The following is a 20,591-nucleotide window of genomic DNA, read 5'->3' on the forward strand; positions in this document are numbered from 1 at the left end:
CCGGACGCTTTAGAGTCACACTGTAGGGCTGGAAGGGGCCTCAGAGACCGGCTGTCCCACTGCGTTTTCTAGAGCTCACAAGCATGTGGGTCAGGCCCCAGCTGAGAGTTGACTGAGTTCTGATTTTAGTCCAGAACTCTTCTTATACCAGACCCCAATTCCCACAGCTAGATCCTCACTTCACTTCTTAGTCAACAAAATGTACTCAGTGTTCTCAATGCATAAAAGCTGTATTTGGAAGATGAGTTTATTTCTGTAATTGTCTGACAAGAACGACCAGAACATAACTGAATCAGGGTCTTGGCTCATGAATGACCCTTCAGCACCTAGAACAACAGAGCTTGGCACGCAGCATGTGGTCAGTGCATTTCTGCTGAATTAATGAATAACGTGACATCTTAGCAGGTTATATACTATCACCATGTATTGGCATTTTTTAAAAGCTCATTTGACTCTGAGGTTCTCCAAGAGAGCTGATGGGATGGCAGAGTGCGGGCATATCCGGCAGCTGCGCTCAGCTCCCCAGATAAAGAAGTGAAACAAAACTCAGCAAGAAAATGGGCTGTTCGAATTGTCACTTTGGCTCATTTATAATACTTTCTTTGCTTCCTTGCAGGTGAACAGATATGGGAATCTGTACATGGTGTTTGATAAAAAATGAAATATTTCCAGCAGGTTTTAAATGGATGATTTCAGGGCTAAAGCCATTTTCTTTTCGTAAAAGAGGTAGTTAATAGCTTACATTCTTTATCACCAAACTGCTCATACCCCCTTAAAAGAATCGTTCTCCATTATAACTTTACAAAAACTGCCTAACTAGTTTTTGAATAGGCCACATTCACCAATAAAAACTGATTCTATATCATTCCCAATCTCAAACAAAACATTTGAATAGTTATTTCTGCACACATGCCACCCAGTAATATCTTATGTGACATTAAAGAATTCACTCAAATACCAACAGATTCAACTTTATAGCACCATTCCAAAATACTAAACTTTCTTTGCACCTTTATTTTAATCTTTTTTTTTTTTTTTGGTACACATTTAAAGTATGGGCATCCTGTAAATTTCTGAAAAGCCTCATAGGAAAAAAAAAAACAACTCATTTTTAGGACAAAGCAATAACTCAGTTTGTAGGCAAGATGATCTCAGGCAGGTTGTAAGTTCTTCATGGGCTTCTGTAGTCTTCATTCTGGGGTGAAAATGTAGAAAGGATGCTAAAATCTTCCTGGATTATTATAGAGATTATGCTGTGTATCGTATGTAAAATCTTTTTGCTCAGACTCTAGGTATCGATAACAACCATGACAACAACAGTCTTTTGTAATGATTTTACTCTTTTGATTGACAAACTTCCAAGTTTGTGTATACCTTTTATTCATACTCTGTAAGAGAGAAATTAGAATAATATTGAATTCCCTCTTACAAGTCTCCATATTTGAAGGTTGGAGCACTAGAATCTGTTCTTAGCAAGCAGATGTATTTAAAGTAGAATTATAAATGGGTTTTAAATTCAACATATATTTGGCTGCCTTATTATATAAGAAGACTGAGTAATGTGGGAGTTGCCAGATGATGAGAACGCTTGCAGAAAAAATGTTGTCTTGTAACACTGGAGTCCTGTTTCACACTCTGATGATAACTGAGCGCTCTCGTCTAACTCTTCCGTGTATTATCGTGAGTAATGTGCGCCCGGGTAACAGGTCTGGCGAATGGACTTGGAATTTCTGAGTCTGCTGAGATTGTAAGGTGGTGCGAAGAGGTAGAGTCAGAAGGGTGTCCACTAACAGCTGAACTCTGCAGCCGTTTCAAAGAAATTGATTGTTACATAATAGCAGTCAACGACCCAGGAAGAAAAAGTTTAAATTAGAAGTGACAAGTATTAAAAAGCTGCTGTGCACCGGGTAGGAAGGAATATGAGGATATTAATATGCCCTGAAATAGAAATAATCACTTTGCACTATGTACACCACATACAATATAACATATTCTTTTTAACATTGCACAATATAAATATTATACACGGTGGAGTAAACTAATGCAAAATAACTTTGAGGCACACAAGAGAAACATGGAATAGATTGAACTCTGATCGAAATTAAGATGGGGATAGAAAAAGGCAGGGTGTTAACCTGGCAGGCCAGTGAGCTCCTGGGATCTCACCTCAAGGGCCGGCAGCCACCTCCCATGCACACTGAAAATTCTCATACCTCAACGTTGTTAGAGTTGATCGCTTCAAACAAAGACTAATTAGCTAAATACTTTGAGAAAATCAAACTGTTGCTCCCCACTCTCAAGTAGGTAACCCTTAAAGGTCTCTCCCGACCTCAGGGTTTCTTAACGAGGGGCTATGTTAGTACACGGCTGTTTTCCCCCTATTTGTTACTTGGTTACTATGAAACCACTTTAAGGAAACTAGAACAGTATTCAAGAACACCCATCACAGTGCTTAACAAGATTTAATGTACATTTATTCTTAACATGTGGAACATATAAAGATTTTATACTGAATAAATGATATTCATTAAGCCAGAGGAAAAGGAGGAATTTACATCAAGTTTTTTTCTTTTTTTTTAAACTACATTATCTTGAAATACAAATGTGGATTCTCTTCACTGAAAAATCTTTGAAGTTGTGTTTCTTCCTTTTAGTTGTATTTTTTTCTTTTTGTCTGTACTGGTAACCATTGTCTAAATCAATCCATATGCAACCATTTCCACACCTTGATTCATGAAGCAAATTGTGATCAGCTGCTCTCCCGAAATAGAGCATGACTTTATACATACAGAAACTTGTACATTACCCTCTTTTTTTTTGTTTTTTTGTTTGTTTTTGTATTTTTTCTTTTTTTTTGGAGATATGGCCCTAATGAAAAAATATATAAAATAAAAATAAAAAATTATTTAAATCTACCATCACTTCGTAGTTACCACATCATGAAAAAGAAACTAAAAACTCTGTACTAAAAAAAAAAAAAAAGGAAAAGAAAAGAAAAAATGAGGGTATGTTTAATGTACAACTTCTATATACATCACAGCCCATAGGCAGTAAAAAAAATATTTAAAAAATGATTAAAGGAATTGTGAAGAACTGTCATGTGGAAGGTCAAACAACAGACAGCAGACATGACGGTAGTGGTGAGGAAGCAATTTCTGTTGATCGTTGTCAGGTATGTGTTTTCAATCTTAACTTAAAGAAACATTGTTTTTGCTCCTAGCCTAATGTAACCATTTTCCTGTGGAGAAACCAGTATCATTTCATACTTTGACTGCTGACTGACACACCTCCGTGAGCCCCTATACCTACATCTCTAGAAGTTTCTATTGCACAGAGCTTTGGGCGATGGGATGCAGTTTTTATTTTTTCATTATTTGAAGAATAACACAGCTAGGAAATTGATAATTTTTCACCTTTTTGCCTCAGTGTGGTGAAATTTTCCCATCTTAGCATCTTTTACCCTAACTTTTTTCTTTAAAGTCAATTCGCTTCCCAAAAAATGCAGTAAGACATGGAAAAGCACATTAGAAAGAAAACCGGTGAAAAACAAAAAGTGACCTTTGAATGCACTAGACAGCAACTTTGGTTAAAAAAAAAAACAACAAAATAAAAAAAAACCCAAAAGGATGTACTTATACACACAGATGGCAAATATTAATTTCATAACTGTTCGAATTAATTATCTCTTTAATTCCCAATTGGTAAATAGTGGATGGGGCAGAGGAGCAAAGATTTTCTTTCCATCTTCCTACACTGGAGAAACAAGAACAGAAAACAGCCAGTTATACGGGAGCCTCTAGTCTTCACTCACACATGCTGCCTTCTCACTGATGTCATAACTGCCCAATCTGAAACAGTACATCACAGATGACAGACGCAACCAGAGAGTTCAGGACGGCTGATATCGAGATATCCAGCAATCGACCCTCGTGCAGAAGGAACTCTGAGCGGTTCTCGTCCACTCTGGCCATGGCCAGCAGAGCCTTGGCCGCCCTGCACATCATGTCCACGCTAGGGGGCTCTAGAGGCGGGGGCTGCATGTGCATGAGGTTATGCTGGCTCTGCTGATACTGGGCCATCGTGACCCCATCCTCTAGGAAGCTTATCAAGTTCCCGATGCTTCCTTTCTGCACAGCTATTGCCCTTGCAGCCAGCGCGTCCCCTTGGGCAAGGTTCGATAAAAGCGCCATGGACATTTCTCGACAGACTGGGTTTTTGCGATCCCCAACGTACCTAACTAACGTGGCATAGAATTTCTCCTGACGACTAAATGGAGGCGTAGCCAAGATCAGGTCCACATTGTTGTCCTGGATGCTGAGTTTACAGAGCGTCTCCAGCACAAGTCTCTGAGGCGACAGGACAGAGTTGGGTCCCACAGTGGGAAAGGGGTCTTGTGCCTCTGCTGACGGGCACACCATCCAGTGCAGCAAGCCATCCAATATTGGCAAGCAGATGCTTTCCGTGTAAGCAGACAAGTCTAGCTGCCCAGAAATGTTGGCCAAGGTGACCAACGTGTTATCCCTTAAGACCTCGAGGCAGTCCCACCACCACTCATCTTTGCTGCAGGCCACCCCTTTGTCCTCGTCTTCCTCCTTCTCGTAGGTCTGCGGCGCTCGTTTTCTCTCGGGATGCTCGTGGTGAAGAAGAATCAGCTTCCCCAGGATCAGCACCAAGCCTGGATGTTTGGACATTTCAGCGTCGTTCCCAGGCACAAAAGACAAGCTCCGGACGATATTGGACACGCAGATGCAGCGCTTAGCCAGCGAGTCCTGCCAGTGCGCGACGGTGCAGAGCGGAGCCTCGTCCCGGCTCCGCGGCTCGTCCTCCAGCAGCTTGATATTGCGGTGACTTTTGGCTTGATGGATTCCAAAGGGAAACTTACTGCTTTCGGTTTGGGTACCAGGGTTTGCGTCTTCAGGAAGAGCCCCTGGCCGAGCAGACAGGACGTCATCAATGGTTGCAATGATGCTCTTCTCTTGCTGCTCTTCAGGGTCCCCTTTGCCTTCTTGCTCTTTCTTTCTACCTGTGGCGCTTAAAGGGAGAGGTGGACGCCTGCGAGGAGGAATTTCCGTCTTGCTCTCAAAGTGAGTCTGGATGTGCTCGGTGGTGTCCCCGCCACCGAGCTGCCAGTGCAGAAGTCCACTGCTGAACTCCTGAACACGGCCCAGCTTGTCAGACCGGTCGACGACAAACAGGTTGTTCTTTTTGACTATCTTTATTGGCAGCTTGTCGAACTTACTGGCTTGCCTGGGCTTCTCCTTTGGATCCGCGGTGGCATCGGGGGAGGCCAAGGCCATGCTGCTCCTGTCCTCAGTCTCCGCCTTCCCACCGTCTTCCTCCTCGTCTTCCTCCTCATCTTCCTCCTCATCAATACATTCGGCATCTTCTTCCTCTTTCCCAGAATCGTCGGCCAAGGACTGGCTGTCATCTCTCTTTACCACATTGTGATCAAGTGCTTTTTGGCTGGGGTCTCCCACTTCATATTCCATAAGAATCCCAAAAATGTCAATCAGGCATTTCCTAAAGTACTCTACTAAAAGTTCGAGAAATCCGGACAACTAGAGAGACGAGAAAGAGAAGAGGTACCATGTCATAACCTCAGGTGCGACTGAGTGGGTGAAAATCCTGAGAGCTAGCAATGCATTTGCTATGATTATTTTCATGTTTTGATTCCTTTTTGGCTAGGCCAGGAAAGAGAAACCATATGTCAGCTAGAACTATCTTCCTGAATTTTTCATTATTGATCAAACCAACATTTACCATCTTTCTTATTTGCTGTTTACCTTCTTACAGTATCAACATGAAAACTTACTTGTTATTTTCACATTTCTGATATTGTCAGTGAGGGAGTGCTCTGCTGTTCTGTACCTTTGTTTCTGATTTAGACACAATGCAATCATGACTAGAAGAGTGGGAATGTGGATTTTCTAGACTCATTTACCCAAACTGAGTCTGTCCTCTTATTTATCTGAAACTTTGCTTGCCTGGATTTTTATGGTTATTATTCTAGGATTTTATGGTTATTTTTGTCTTAGGTGCCATAGGTTATTCTAATTTACATTCTCCATATATTTGGGGGAGAAGATAATTTCAGCAATGTAGTGGCTCATAAACACAAATCAATTCAGTCCCTGATAAATGAATGAGAATGTTTCACAGAATGCACTTTTGTATTTCAGCTATTCACAACTCCAGCTGAAAGACAAAAGCCACTATGAGAACCATCTTTGTTTCCTTTAAGCAAATGTTTATATCAAGAAAACCAACATACTCCATGGTTAGCAACTGGCCTGATCCCCTCCCTCGATCCCATGCTGCTGCATTTAGGGATGATAAAGGGTAAGTAAGTGAACAAGGATTTCTTAATGACAGATGTTATGGAAATCAACCATAATTTCATATCCTGCTGTAAGTTTCCTGAAAGTGGGTTTGAAACAATTATTAAGAAGTAAGAGGAGGGCTTCCCTGGTGGCGCAGTGGTTGAGAGTCCGCCTGCCGATGCAGGGGACGTGGGTTCGTGCCCCGGTCCGGGAAGATCCCACATGCTGCGGAGCGGCTGGGCCCGTGAGCCACGGCCGCTGAGCCTGCGGGTCCGGAGCCTGTGCTCCGCAACGGGGAGGCCACAACAGTGAGAGGCCCGCGTACCACACAAAAAAAAAAAGAAGCAAGAGGAAACCCAAGGACCAACCAGACAGTACTTGCCTTTAGGGGATGAAGGCACAAATTTTCAGGTGGAGGTTTGGATGTCGCCCCCCTCCCACCCCGCCCCCAACTTAAAGCTTAGTTTCTTCCCAGGGCAAGGGAAGAGGGAAAATTGCTGACGCAATTCTGGTTATGAAAAAGTGTGCTCAAGAGCAGTTAGTTCACCTAGCGTAAGGATGAAAAATTATTCCTCTAGCAAAGGTAGTATATATTCTTTTAATACTTATTTTCTGTTAAAATGGATTTCATGCAATGTTTATAACCTTATTAATATACTTGCTATCAACTGAAGAATTGCCTTTCAGGGCTCTAATGAGGACTTAAATGAGAGAAGGAAGAGGAAGTGGAAGATTCTGGTCCTAGTTCAGGAGAAGCAATGCAATTAGATGTTTTGGCTGTTTTCGGCAAAAGCAGAGTTGTTCATACACAGAAGGGAAAATAACCTTTTCTGATTTTTGTTTCTAAATATTTCTTAAAAAGTCTGTAGTCCAGCTGACTCTTGGGCCTTTTTCCTAATCCTCTGCTCCCTTGCTCTCTTCTAGCTATTTTGCTGGAAGCTACTTGAAGACTAGAACAGAACAAAGGAGGGTTTTTTTTGGTTTTTTTTTAAAGTAGTAGGCTTGTAAATGACTGCTTCAAAATAGCCTCGAGGGAGGCAGAGAAGGGAGGGAATGGACCAAGAAACAAGTTTGGCCATGACCTCATTACTATTGCAGCAGAATGATGGGTACAAGGGGGTTTCTTAAACCGTTTTCTCGACTTCTCTGTAATATTGGTTTGGCCAAAAAGTTCGTTCGGGTTTCCATAACAGACAAAACCCAAACGAACTTTCTGGCCAACCCAATACTATACATTTTCTGTAATATAAAAATTCTTTTTAAATTTTACATTTCTTTTTAATAAAAGAAAGATGTTAGGTCCCCCTGGAAAACAGGGTAATGTCTCACTGCTATCTACTGTATGGTAATGTCTCATCCAACACTGACTACAGTCATAACTTTGTGTTACATTTGGATTAATTCCCATTGGCCTGCTAATATTCATTCTAAACAACATTTTAATTTTACCACTATTGTCTATTCCATATACATACAACATGTGCACACAAGGTCACTATTTTCTTATGAGAAATATAGGTATGTGTGTATTTATACTAAAGACTGAAATAAATTATTATTCCAGACAAAATTCTCAGACAACTACACATTGATTGGTGTTGGTTTATAACAGCTGCAATGATAAAAAAATGTTAGCTGGTGAGTGCTAATTACCTGAGGCATTAGCTTAAGAATTAGGCAGTACTTCACTTTCTTATTCTAATTTGGTCCTCAGCTGGATTGCTGCTGGCTTACCTGGGAGAGATTGAAAGTAGCGACAGTGCTGTCATCATATAGAAGAATATTAATAGTGTCCAAAGCCCAAGTACTTTCAGCCAGAAGACCTGACTTGAGGGACATCATCACACGCCAGGCCTCAGGAGTAACTAAAAACGGGGGAAAAAACAAGGATATGATTAATACTAACTCTACGCATGAAAGAATAGAAAATAACAAAAGAAAAAGCAGCAGAGTGTTAAGTTAAGTACTGATTTCAAACAAATGTTCTGAGGGACAGTTAAACGTGCTCATTTCAGATTCTTAGGCGGAGGTGACAGCTTCTGTGGCTGAAGAGCTTTTCGCTTCGCAGGCTAACAGAGGTGGGGGTGAGTAAGCATGAACGAGCCTTTCCGTTTGTCTTCTTTTGCTCCGTTCACAAACGTCTCAAGGTGGCGTCTTCCGAAGGCTGGTGAATACGCCGAATATAAGCAGAATTTAATTCCCAAGCAGCACCTTCTCAGATACAAAGCCTTCATTCTCCCGTGCTGTCTTCTGTCTGAGCTCCTGCCCGCACAACGTGCTGCTAAGTATTAGCACTTTGACGGTTCAGGTTTTTCAGGAGGTTGGCTTGAGCCAGAGCGATAAGGGGAAAAGATCTGTAAGATCTGTCAAAAGATGGGGCTGGGAGGAGAGGCCCATCATGTGCCTGAAATTTCAAGGGAAGCCATCTCAGGAAACCGGCGGCAGCACGTGGTTCCGGCAGTCGGAACTCCCCACAGCAGCAGGCAGCCCAGACGCCAACAGCAAGCTTCCGTGTGGGGGTCGTGGGTTTCCACCTTTATTTTAATTCCATCTAGTTCTCAAATTTTCTAAGATAGGCACATAATACTTTTGCAGTAGAAAAGGCAAGCTTTCATTTTAAAATAAGGAACATACGTTTCCCTAGGTTGGTATAACATGGACTAAGAAATTTTTTAAAAATTTAAATATATATATATTTATTTAAACATCTATATACACACACATAAACACACAAATACATGCGTATATTTTTACATATATATTTCCATACGTAACATGGTGGTCAGGGTCTATCTCTCTCTCGCCTCCAGTACCCTTTCTATGTAGAACTCCTTACTCCCCACCCCCCATATACATCCTTAATGTCCAGTGATTGAAAACATCCTTAATAGCTTTAATTTTCTAATCACTGCAACTGATTTCAAGCCACGTGATTCTGAGATTTTTGGAAAAAAATTTTTATACAACTGAACCCTATTATTTCCTTTGCTGTGTTAAAAAGTACTTCAAAAATAATGCAGAAAAACTCTGGGTACTCCCAGATACTCCGAATCTCTATTTAGTATTCAGAACGCTCCGAATAGGATGAATAAGTGACATCAGCGTTCAACGGAAAGAGTTCCTCGGTCGCTATCAGCAGTGCTGCACGGATTACAACAATTCTATGTATCGTGTCATATGAAGTTCCATACTGCACATCATGCATCTATCCACATAGCACAGTCAGTTTTCTGTTTAGCTCCTGGGGAAACTCACTGTATGTTGTTGCCAAAATTACAGAGTGACCTGCCGTCAAATCTTCTCAGGCCGCCCTAGTGTTTCATCAGCCTGGCAGCTGTTCTATTAGGCACACATGGCAGAGATGAAGTGTTTGGTTAAGATCAAATCTTTAAGCCCAAAACACAGTCCACAGTCACTGAGGAATCCCTGGTCTCTCACATGGAGCTCTACCCTCTCACACAAATAACACTCACACGTAAAAATGCCATTTTAACTCTCACTCTTCTCTGGCACTACTGCTTAACTCATAGGAGCGGCTTCCAACTGTAGCTCCTGCACAAAAACACGTCCTGATGGTCTGTAGTCACAGAATGGCACCCCTTTGAGATTAAGCAACTACATCCAACCTACAGTTAAAGTTCTAGATCACAACAGGAATTCATTTCAGGAGCAGAGCCTTGGGAGTACTTACCAATATCTTTTGAGGTAATCTTCCGCCTTTGTTTCAAGACGGGCTGTGACGCTTCCACAGAGCCAGGAGGAAAGGTGATCTCCCTTCTGACTGGGGGCGGCTGGGGGGCCGGCCCCGTGACCTGGGCCGTGGGGACGGTGGGCATGACCTTCTGCATCTTCATGGAGGGGAGGAAGGGGGACTTGCTGGGAGACATGCGGCTCTCCAGGGAGCGCTGGAAGGAGGCGGGGCTGGGCGCCCTGGAGATATGATTTGGCAGCGATGGTGGCGTCTGGTAGGATGACTGAGGCGGGCGCGTGATGGGCTGCATGGAGGCTGAAGAGGACATGTAAGGCTGACGCTGGCTGACGTGAGAAGGCCACTGGCTCTCGTGGTTTATCCTTTGATCAGGTACCATCATGTCGTCCGTGCGGTTCATGCCTGGGTAAGGAGGTGTCTGTGCAGGGCCGCCGGGGCCTTGCCTGCTCTGGTAGGGATAAGGCATATCGTTGCGTGTCGCCCACATACTCTGCTGAGGCCCTTCGCTGGAAGACGACTGCATTGGGCCGCCCATCATCTGGGGTGGGATCCCGTGCGCCTGTATCTGCCCCGGGCCTTGCATCCTCTCCCTGGTGTAGGGGTACGGGTACTGTCCCTGGATGGGCCTCCTGTCGGGTCCGGAGTAGGAACTTCCGTACTGGTTATACATCTCTTGCTGCTGGTTGCCGTACTGCATGTTGTACATGTCTCCCTCGTGGCGTTTGGCTGGAGGCCCATACACGCCATCCATATGGCGCTTGTAATTCTGAAAATTCACACAAAGACAGATCATACTGATGTGCTTTTCCAGGTATAATCACACACTTAAATTATGCAGAACAGTTATTACCTGGTGGAATGTGCATTTCCAAATGAATATGGGAAGCTCCCACAACATCTACGGACTAACAATTTACGCACTATATTCAGTATTGCATAAACCAGGTCACGTACTCTGAAGGAGCTTCCGCGGTTCGTTTTCATGTGCTTCAAATTTTCTGCGGGGGGGGGTGGTGGTGGTGGTGGTGGGGAAGCCTTCTCGCCTGGTTATTTTCCAGGGCTGCAATTTGGGGAGTGTATGGTTTTGGTGACCACCACAGAGGCAGTGCCGAACAAGGGCTTGGGGATGCACTAGGGTGACTTCCGTAGGTAGAGAGAGACCTCATCGGAAGGGACTGAGCCCTTTGAGGGCCAGCCCGAAGGGGTCCTGGGTTAAACAGATTCCTTGGGCCTAACTTTACAGAAAAACTTCCACACAGAACCTGGCTCTTCAGACTGGACCTGTGCCCCCTGACACCTGACATTCCATGGCCCCGTCCCGACTTCCAGCTTGTGTGGGTCACATTCTCCATGAAAGCCTCTGAGGACAGGGCTGGTGCAGCCCTGCTCCTAACTCTCCTCCCCAGGGACGCCGGGGTTTCCAGCACTTGATCAGGGTGGGAAGCTCCTGATGAGAGGGAGGGAGGGAGATGCTCATATGCTAATTAGCGTTCTTTCACTTTACTTGAAAACTGTTTAAGATCAGTTGGTTTGATAATACAATTCACTGTAGAAACATGCGCCCATAAAATTAAATAAATGTTTCAAATCCCTTCTATTTTACAAGAGGTCTTAGACCTGAAAAGTTGTTTAGAAACAGTAAATTCCTGTGTCTGAAAAGCCATGGCATGTTGTGCAATCCTCTGCACTGGTCGTGATAACTGCAAGGTTACCTCACATACTTCACCACCATCTCTGAGCTGCAGCGCTGTGTAAACAGCATGAACCTAACACCTATCCTATAAAGTGAAAATATGCGGTCATTAATATCTTACTCTTAAAAACAAATCAACTTTCACTATTAGTATGTAATATTTTAAGTTGTTTTCCCTACATATCCTCTTTAAAACATATCGACAAATTTCTGTGCTAAAATGAACACACATATGTCTAAACCATACTTGAACTGGGGCTTATTATTTACAAGGATGAAATGTCCTTAACTTCCTACGACATGTTGTATTTTCAAGAGCTATTTCTAATTTTCTGATTTCAAAATCCTAGGAATATTTTTTAGCAAAAACAAACATAACCTGATTGTTATATGTCATTTTTGTTATACTTCCTAAAACTGTGCAGAAGTAGTACGAGTTTGAATTTTAAACAGAAAGCAGAGAGATGCATGCCACTCGCCAACTCACCGTCTGCTGTGGATACAGGCCCGGCTGGTGTCCTCCATATGCTGGCTGTCCTGAGGGAGGGCCTTGGCCTGGGTACTGTTGCCCGTAAGGTTCATGCCTAGAATGAGGCATTCAAAGAGAACTTCACTTACCATGGACCTCAGGCCAAGGGAGGAAGGAAGAGTCCATTTCTGGAAACCCCACTGCACCCTCCAGACAGGCGCTGGAAGCTGCAGCAGCAGTTCAGCTCCCAGCAGAAGGGGTGGCAGCACCCACTCTGGGGACGCTGCCGATCCCTGGCCGGTGGGTGGGAGGAGCCCCGCTGGACGGAGCCACCCTCCGCCTCTGAAGAGAGGCCCCGCCCATCCACTGAGGGATGGGGAGGGCACGGCACAGGCTGATGCGAGGTATTAACGAGGGCAAGAAATAACAGGAGGGGCTTGCCTGGTGGTGCAGTGGTTGAGAGTCCGCCTGCCAATGCAGGGGACACGGGTTCGAGCCCTCCACATGCCGCGGAGCAACTAGGCCTGTGAGCCACAGCTGCTGAGCCTGCGCGTCTGGAGCCTGTGCTCCGCAACAATAGAGGCCGCGACAGTGAGAGGCCCGCGCACCGCGATGAAGAGTGGCCCCCGCTCGCCGCAACTAGAGAAAGCCCTCGCACACAAACGAAGACCCAACACAGCCATAAATAAATAAATAAATAAATAAATCTTAAAAAAAAAAAAAAGAGAAATAACAGAAGAACCAAAGAATCAAAGCAGTATTTCTAGGAGTACCAGAACATTGGCATATAATGGTGGAAAATGTTTATATGTCTTACTTTCTCATCATGAATATAAAATGTGCAAGTTTTTAAAGGGATACTTCAAAATCAATCCAAATGATACTAAGTATAGACAAAACTACTCAAAATTTCAAAGTCCTATGACCTTAAAAGGCTACAAAAAAGAATAACAGGGATGATTTAAGTACTTCGATTAAATCTTAAAATGGGAATGAGCAATACATTTATTTCATATTGAGAAATGATAAATACCATAAAAATAGCATGTTTAAAAGAGCAATGAATCGAAAACTTAAAAACTAAGCTGGTGTAGTTAGTATATTGAATCTTGTAAGAAAGAGAATACTTGGACTGAATATACTCCTAAACTGGTCAAGGAGTGAGAATAAGAAGGAAAATAACTGAATTTTTAGAATATCACACGTAAAACAGATACATGGGAAGTTTTTGCTAATGACATGGATATCTAGAAGGTAGCTTACAGTTAGGAGGAAAAAAATATAATTGACATGGATAAAATTTCAGCTGAACAAGTAACACTTTTCAGAAGAGAAAACTTAATGAGGTAAATCCTTATGTGGTAGAGCCCAAATGACTATTAAACCCAGGCCACGCACTATTCCAGAAAGCGTTCCAGAAGAAACAGAAAAGCATATCTGCTTGGGTTCCTTTAAGAATATATGTCCCAGGATGACTGTTCTCCGTTTAATCCCATCAGCCTACCCCTTACCCCCTACCCTCACCAAAAGCTTTTCCTGGACCCTCAAAAACAAACCAAACCTCAGTAAAACCCTGATCCAGTACACTAGACGTCATGCAATGGTAACTGACTGAGGCAGATTTCACAAATAAACCTTCACTAGGAGGTCAGAATAAGAAGTCGAGATTCCTGAGTCACTATTAGAAAGTACCACATGGCTTTGAGCATGTGAGGCTGTGTAACTCAAGAACCAGGCTCACAGAGAATGCTAGAAAGAAACCTTATTCGGTAAAACAGTGATTTTTCAAACCTTTTTTCCTTTGTTTTAAACCAGGGACACCTCACTACCTAACCTACAGCATGTGTACTGAGGAAAGGGGAGCAGTGTGGACGGAGGCCTCGCCACATGGGATTCCAAGGAAACGATGGAAACCATTGCCTGTCCTGAGAACTGCCTGCGCAGCGACAGTTAGAAAAGGAGCCTTCTACTGCACCCCCACTGGTTTTCTTTAAAAATGTTAAATCGAAGCCTTTGTTTCTGAGCACTTCTCCGTTAGGGAGGTAACGAACATGCCAACCAAGGGAAGGGGCTTCCATGGTTAAGGACCAAGGTCAGGAGCCTTCTTCACACAAAGAAGTCCACCCTAAGCCACTATTTTAGGAGGGAGCTTCCTCTCAGAGACGTTTCAATGACTTTCCTTCTATCTTATTAAAATAATCTGGGCCAGTAGTGCAACCTTACTTGCCATTTTAATATCAAGATGCTGTCCTGAAAAAAAAAAAAAAAAGCTGCCCTGGCTTTTCTCAGAGATGTTTATTAAGGAACAAAGTATTCCCTCCCTGTTTAAAATGTTCACAGTGGAAACAACTGAAAAAACAACACCTGGAAGACCTTACCAAGAACCACTACCACTGAGCCTGCTGGCAGCCCAGTGTGGTACCACTGCCCAGACCTCGGCCTCTGGGAGACAGGCTGGCGCTGAGGTCACAGGAGGAGCCAGGTGTGGAGGCTCGAGGCGGCGGTCTCGGTGTGGTGACAGCCCTGGCTCTTGCATCCTGAGAGAGGAGACTCTTGCCCTGGCCAGCCCAGCCCCAGCATATTTCTCATTTGTGCTTTTGGGCATTCGCTAATAAAAATACAGCTGTACTTGGTGGCCTGGGGACAAGGTCCTTCTCCCCAGTCCTGTGACAGTCGTCGACTGAAGGCAGCCATCTGACGCGCACAATCCTTTGAAACTCCATCGGCTCCCTGGGCTCAGAAGTGTGTGTGTGAGGAGGGCAGTTTCTAGTGAGTCACCTCATCTTCCTCTTAGGAAACACTCACCTTCGATCGTAACTGGCTCCATAGGGAAACGGCTGCCGCTGCCCCATGCCTAGACTGGACATCGCTCCAGACGGGCTCTGGTTGTACATGTCCTGCATGCTGCTGGCGGCCATCTGTCCTTGCGTCATAAACGGCTCGCTACTTCCAGGCACTGCAATATTTTCAGGAACAGACGAAAAATTAAGCACTTTCAAAAGCCAAAGGGCCCAAACATCCCTTTCTAGTCATTGCTGTTATCCTTAATATGACAGACAACAATACCGACGAAAGAGCATAAGGTCTGGAGTCAAGATGGGCCCTGTTGGGGCAGGATTCTAAGATGGACCCTGAGGTCCCCCTTCCCCACCCCCGTACACACCTTGTATGAGTCTCTCCCTCTGAGTGTGGGTAGAACCTACGAATGGGATAGGATGTCACTCCCAGGATTATGCTACATCACAGGGCAAAAGGGATTTCACAGATGTAATTAAAGTCACTAATCAGCTGGCTGAACTAACCAAAAGGGAGAGCACCTACGTGGGCCCTTTAAATCAGCATCTAGAGGTGAGAGACGAGCAAGTCGGAGACACTCTCCCCCGCTGGCCTGAGAGGCCCATGTGTTAGGAACGACGGAAGCCTCCAGGAGCAGAGAAGGCCCCAGATGACGGTCAAAAAGAAAACGGGACCTCAGTCCGACAACTGCGAGGAAACAAATTCCATCAACACCTGAACAAGCTCAGAAGAAATGGAGTTCCGGCTGACAGCTTGATTTCTGCTGTGAGCTGAGAACCCATAGAAACTGCGAGGGCATACGTGTATGTTGTTTTAAGCCACAAGTTTGTGTTATGCAGTAATACAGGAAGCAAACACAGGCCCAGATCCATACTTATTTGGGTAAGCTGCTGAACTTATAAGTTTAATTCCTTGTCTATAAAATGTGGTTGGGAATATCATCTCTGGTTGTAAGGAAGAGATGAAATATATAGAGAGAGTTACTTCCCTTCCCTCTTAGGGAAAAAAAAAAAAAAAAAAGTGAAAACCTTAACATAACCACCCATGCGCTGACTCACTCTAAAATCAGGATGAAGAAAATCACTAGGGAGCTAAGAACAGCTCAAGAAGGGATGAGATACAACTATTTCTAACAAGGGGTAGAGTGTCAATTAGGTCAAATATGCAAATTAGCATTAGCTCAGAGCCTGAAGGAAATTGAATTGGGTCAGGCCCAGAAACTAGCCTGTAGGCAAATTAAACATTTTAATGCAAATCTTAATTGATATACAGTACTACCACCACCTGAAGGTTACTTTTATGTTCCATGGGATAAAAGCTGATTAAAATTTTGTGAGCTGATAAAATGTTTGGCTGGTAGAGAGGTGTAAATAGTGAAGCCTGACACTGGTAGAATGTGTTTTGCTTTGTAAGGTGCTTTCACGTACTTTATATCTTACAAGATCTTAAATCAACCTGCAGTAGAACCAGTTTTGAGGTTGCTTTCCATTTTACAGATGTAAAAACAGACAGACAGGGGCTTCCCTGGTGGCGCAGTGGTTGAGAGTCCGTCTGCCGATGCGGGGGACGCGGGTTCGTGCCCCGGTTCGGGAGGATCCCACATGCCGCGGAGCGGCTGGGCCCGTGAGCCATGGCCGCTGGGCCTGCGCGTCCGGAGCCTGTGCTCCGCAACGGGAGAGGCCACAGCGGTGAGAGGCCCGCATACCAGAAAAAAACAAAAAACAAAAAACAAAAAAACAAAAAAAACAGACAGACAGAAATAAGGGAGATAACTAAAGCTAAATAACTTAATTCCCTAACATAAAGAGTTCTTAAAAATTAATAAGGAAAAAGACAATCAAATTAAAAAATGGGTGAACACGTCGATGGACATTCACAGGAAAAGACAAATAAATGGCCGCTCAATATATGAAAAGATGTATGATCTCATTTATAATTAAGGAAATCCAAGTTAAAACAACTGTGAGGCTTTCCCCCTCTCCCAATCTGATTGGCAAATATTAAAACCACTGATAATAATCATTCTTGATATGGGAGGACCCACATGCTCATGTTAAGAGTATTAAATTGGTATAACTTGCCAATACCTGCTATGATAGGCTATATTTTGGTGACCCCCCCCCCCCCCGCCAAAGAAGCACACCTTTGGGTGTTCCGTTCATAGCTTGTGGAGTCCCACCCACTAGGAGGCTGGGCACCAGCCAATGTGATGCAGCAGAGAGTTGTGAGCGGCTGCAAGTGAGGCTGCACTCTTGGAGTGCTCCTTCTGGAACCCGTCTGCCATGTCACGAGGCGCCCAAGGAGCTCCACGGAGAGGCCCTGTGGAAAGGTCCCACGGAGCAGGCCCCCACCAACAGCTCCAGGAGCTCCCAGCAGAGCCTCCAGGTGACACAGCCATTCAAATGACACCCCAGCTCAGCAGAGCTCTCCGTCAGGCTTCAGTGGACAGCAGCCCCTCAGAGCCCCAGCTGAGCACGTGTGGAGCCCAGGGCCACCCCGCCCATCACAGGCTGTGAGACAGAATCAAGTGTTGTTGCTAAAGCTACTAAGTTTGGGGATAGTTTGTTACAATAGTAGAAGATACTCAGTAAATGAAAAAAGAATTCTTATCCTTTGATGCGGTTATTCTCCTTCTAGGAATCTATTTCACAGAAACACTCTTACAAGTGTGAAAAAACAGCCATACTTCAATAATCACTGCATCATTATTTATAATAGCAAAATATTATGAAACAAACCATCCATTGCTAGAGCATTAAAAAGAATAAGTAGGACTGTATGTGTAGATGCTAATAAATATTCAACAGACGCTGTTTGGGCTTCCCTGGTGGCGCAGTGGTTAAGAATCTGCCTGTCAAGGCAGGGGATACGGGTTCGAGCCCTGGTCGGGGAAGATCCCACATGCCGCGGAGCAACTAAGCCCGTGCGCCACAACTACTGAGCCTGTGCTCTAGAGCCCACGAGCCACAACTACTGAGCCCACGAGCCACAACTACTGAGCCCGCGAGCCACAACTACTGAAGCCCACGCACCTATAGCCCATGCTCTGCAACAAAAGAAGCCACCGCGGTGAGAAGCCCGCGCACCACAACGAAGAGCAGCCCCCGCTGGCCTCTCTCCGCAACTAGAGAAAGCCCGCGTGCAGCAACGAAGACCCAACGCAGCCAAATAAAAATAAAAACACGGTTAAGTTAAACAATATATAAATATTCACTTATTGTTCATTTACAAGCAGTTAATCAATCAATCCCTCAATCAGTGATGAATTAAGTGAGTAGGTGGGGAAGGCAGGCAGGTGGACAGGCGGGGCCGAGGCTACTCAGGGCTGCTGAGTCTTAGACTGGGCTCTTTCATCTACTCCACCACCACACTACAGGTCGGCAGCAGGAGCGACAATACCGATACCAACAACAGGAAGTGTGATAGCCACTGATGTCGGTCGTTCAACAAAAAATCAGAGCGCCACCAAGCTCGCCGCCACGGTATGGTGAACCGAGGAACGGAAAACTTTATTATACAGCGGGTAGGGCTGTAAGGAAATATGTTTCCTGTGGGTTTTCTGCTTATCCGCTTTAATTTGATACTAAATATACCAGTACCGTAAGGTAGCAGGTGAGCTGAAATAGACTGGGGAAATGCAAGGCAGAGCTGCCCGCTGAACCACTGTACCATTCACACGGTTGATGAAAACACATTGTAGAGCTACCTAGTATCTAGCCAGGTGATCCAGTCACCCCCCACTCCCATGTTTATTTTCATTATAAAACAATTAGCGGCGTACGGAAACGAAAGAAATAGAACTCTTGCTGTCTAACATAGCATATGGGTAGGATGTTGGAATACTTCACAATAACTTTTGAAACCAGATTCCAAAACTTCATTATTTTTTCCATGTTATTGTCATATTTTCAGAGTCTAAAAATGTTATACATCCACCAACAGCACTAACAACATGTTCCTTCTAGCGTCTCATACCACTAAGGAAGACAGCTAACGCCAACACTCACAAAGCTTTCGAATTTCTGAGCTTATGGATTTACTGCATGTTCTGCAAAATCTTTACTTGGAATAAGCAGCTCGTAAACCTTTTGAAAGGAAAAATTATAGATTATCTTGCTTTGTATAACAGATATCTGAAATACATATGAAATACAATCTCATTTGTTAATTAAATGGTAATATGCCCAACATCTAAAAATTTGAGATTATTCATTTTTATTTTGCATTGCTCTGTAATACCTGTGAAAGCCAAGGCTTCGGGCTTTATGTTTCTCTCTACTCAAGACAGTATCAAGAAATTCATGTACCCCAAACATCTAAATACAGCAAAAGTACTATTATTCAAGGGATCCCAGAATAAGTACTTCCATAAAAATATTATTCACCATTTTTCTGTACGCTTTTCAAAAAATATTCATAGCATGCCTCAGTGTCACAGGACTCAACTGCATCTGGAAGTGTGCCAACAACATTTGGCACGTGGATGCCACTGGAGGAGCTAAAACGGGCTTAGATGGCTACAGTCTCAGGGCTACGGGAGTGCTGGGGGCTGATACCCACGAAGGAGAAACCCACCCTGGGTGTTCGCTAATGTTAGTGAGAACTCTCGGTGACCTCGTCCATCCTACAGCTGTCGATACCACTTCTCTGCTTCGTTCTCCAAGATTATACCTAATTCCAACGCTCTGCCCAGCTCCAGACATACACTCCACAACTTACTGCCCTGACTTATCCACACGTCAACTCGGGATTTCCTTCTCTAGCTTGTTCATTTCCCAGATGTCCACACCACAGGTAGTAACAGCCAACCTTATTTCCCTCTCTTTCCCAACTGCCCACACTCAGGTGGTAACATCTTCACCCTCTCAGTCACCATCACTTGGTTCTTCTCCCCACGTTCAGTCCATCAGCACATCCTGTTGTTTCTACCCCCCAACACACATACCGGGTGGTTCCACTTCTCAAGCTCCCTGCTGGGGTCTGACTCCAACCCATCACCTCTCCCTGGATTATGACAGTGGTCTCCCCATCTCCACCCTCACCTCTCTCCACTATGTTCTCCATAAATATCCAGTTATTTACTTATTTATTTTTAACAAAAAAACCCAGTCACCTCACTTCCTGCATAAAACCCCAAACTCATCAACACGCCCAGGAAGGCACAAAGGCTCTGCCCCGTCGGCCTCGACGTGCTCAGCTTGCCCCCTGCTCTCTGTGCCCCAGGAGCCTGGCACCTCCTCAAACACACCAGCCCCGCTCCTGCCTCGGCCTCCCCAACTCCTGGCTCCTCCCCAACTTACTCCCGCTCCCCACGTCTCAGCAGATAACTGACAGCTCCTCTGAGCCCTCTCCTCCCCGCCACCCTCCTTAGGAGATGCCCCTCCTTCCATGAGCTCCACCCAACGTCATTGCTCTTTGTGTCCTTTCTTGCCTGTTTGTTTCCTTCCTTCCATCAACCACCATCCTTAATCATATATATGTAGTTTAACTTACTTTTTGTTTCTTGTTTGTAGACCGTCTGGTTTACCAGCATTCTACCTGGCACTCAGCCCCATGCCCAGGTCATGCCATGACGACCATGACACCAACTCCAGGCTGCACTGG

General features: G+C 44.4%; 1 protein-coding gene across 6 annotated transcripts in view; it reads right to left on the reverse strand.

Annotated features, from left to right (window-relative positions):
• Positions 1 to 999: 999 nt before the first annotated feature.
• Positions 1,000 to 20,591, reverse strand: part of ARID1B (AT-rich interaction domain 1B) — a 411,101-nt gene continuing 391,509 nt past the window's right edge. For all 6 annotated transcript variants that reach the window (XM_060168356.1, XM_060168357.1, XM_060168361.1 and 3 more), the window contains 5 exons: positions 14,997 to 15,147; positions 12,210 to 12,306; positions 10,012 to 10,795; positions 8,055 to 8,185; positions 1,000 to 5,558 (listed from right to left, as the gene is read on the reverse strand). In XM_060168356.1, the coding sequence (XP_060024339.1) occupies positions 3,834 to 5,558; positions 8,055 to 8,185; positions 10,012 to 10,795; positions 12,210 to 12,306; positions 14,997 to 15,147 (2,888 nt within the window). In that variant the 3' untranslated portion in view covers positions 1,000 to 3,833. The remainder of the gene's footprint in view (positions 5,559 to 8,054; positions 8,186 to 10,011; positions 10,796 to 12,209; positions 12,307 to 14,996; positions 15,148 to 20,591) is intronic.

Source organism: Lagenorhynchus albirostris, chromosome 12, assembly GCF_949774975.1.
Source record: "Lagenorhynchus albirostris chromosome 12, mLagAlb1.1, whole genome shotgun sequence".
NCBI lineage: Eukaryota > Metazoa > Chordata > Mammalia > Artiodactyla > Delphinidae > Lagenorhynchus > Lagenorhynchus albirostris.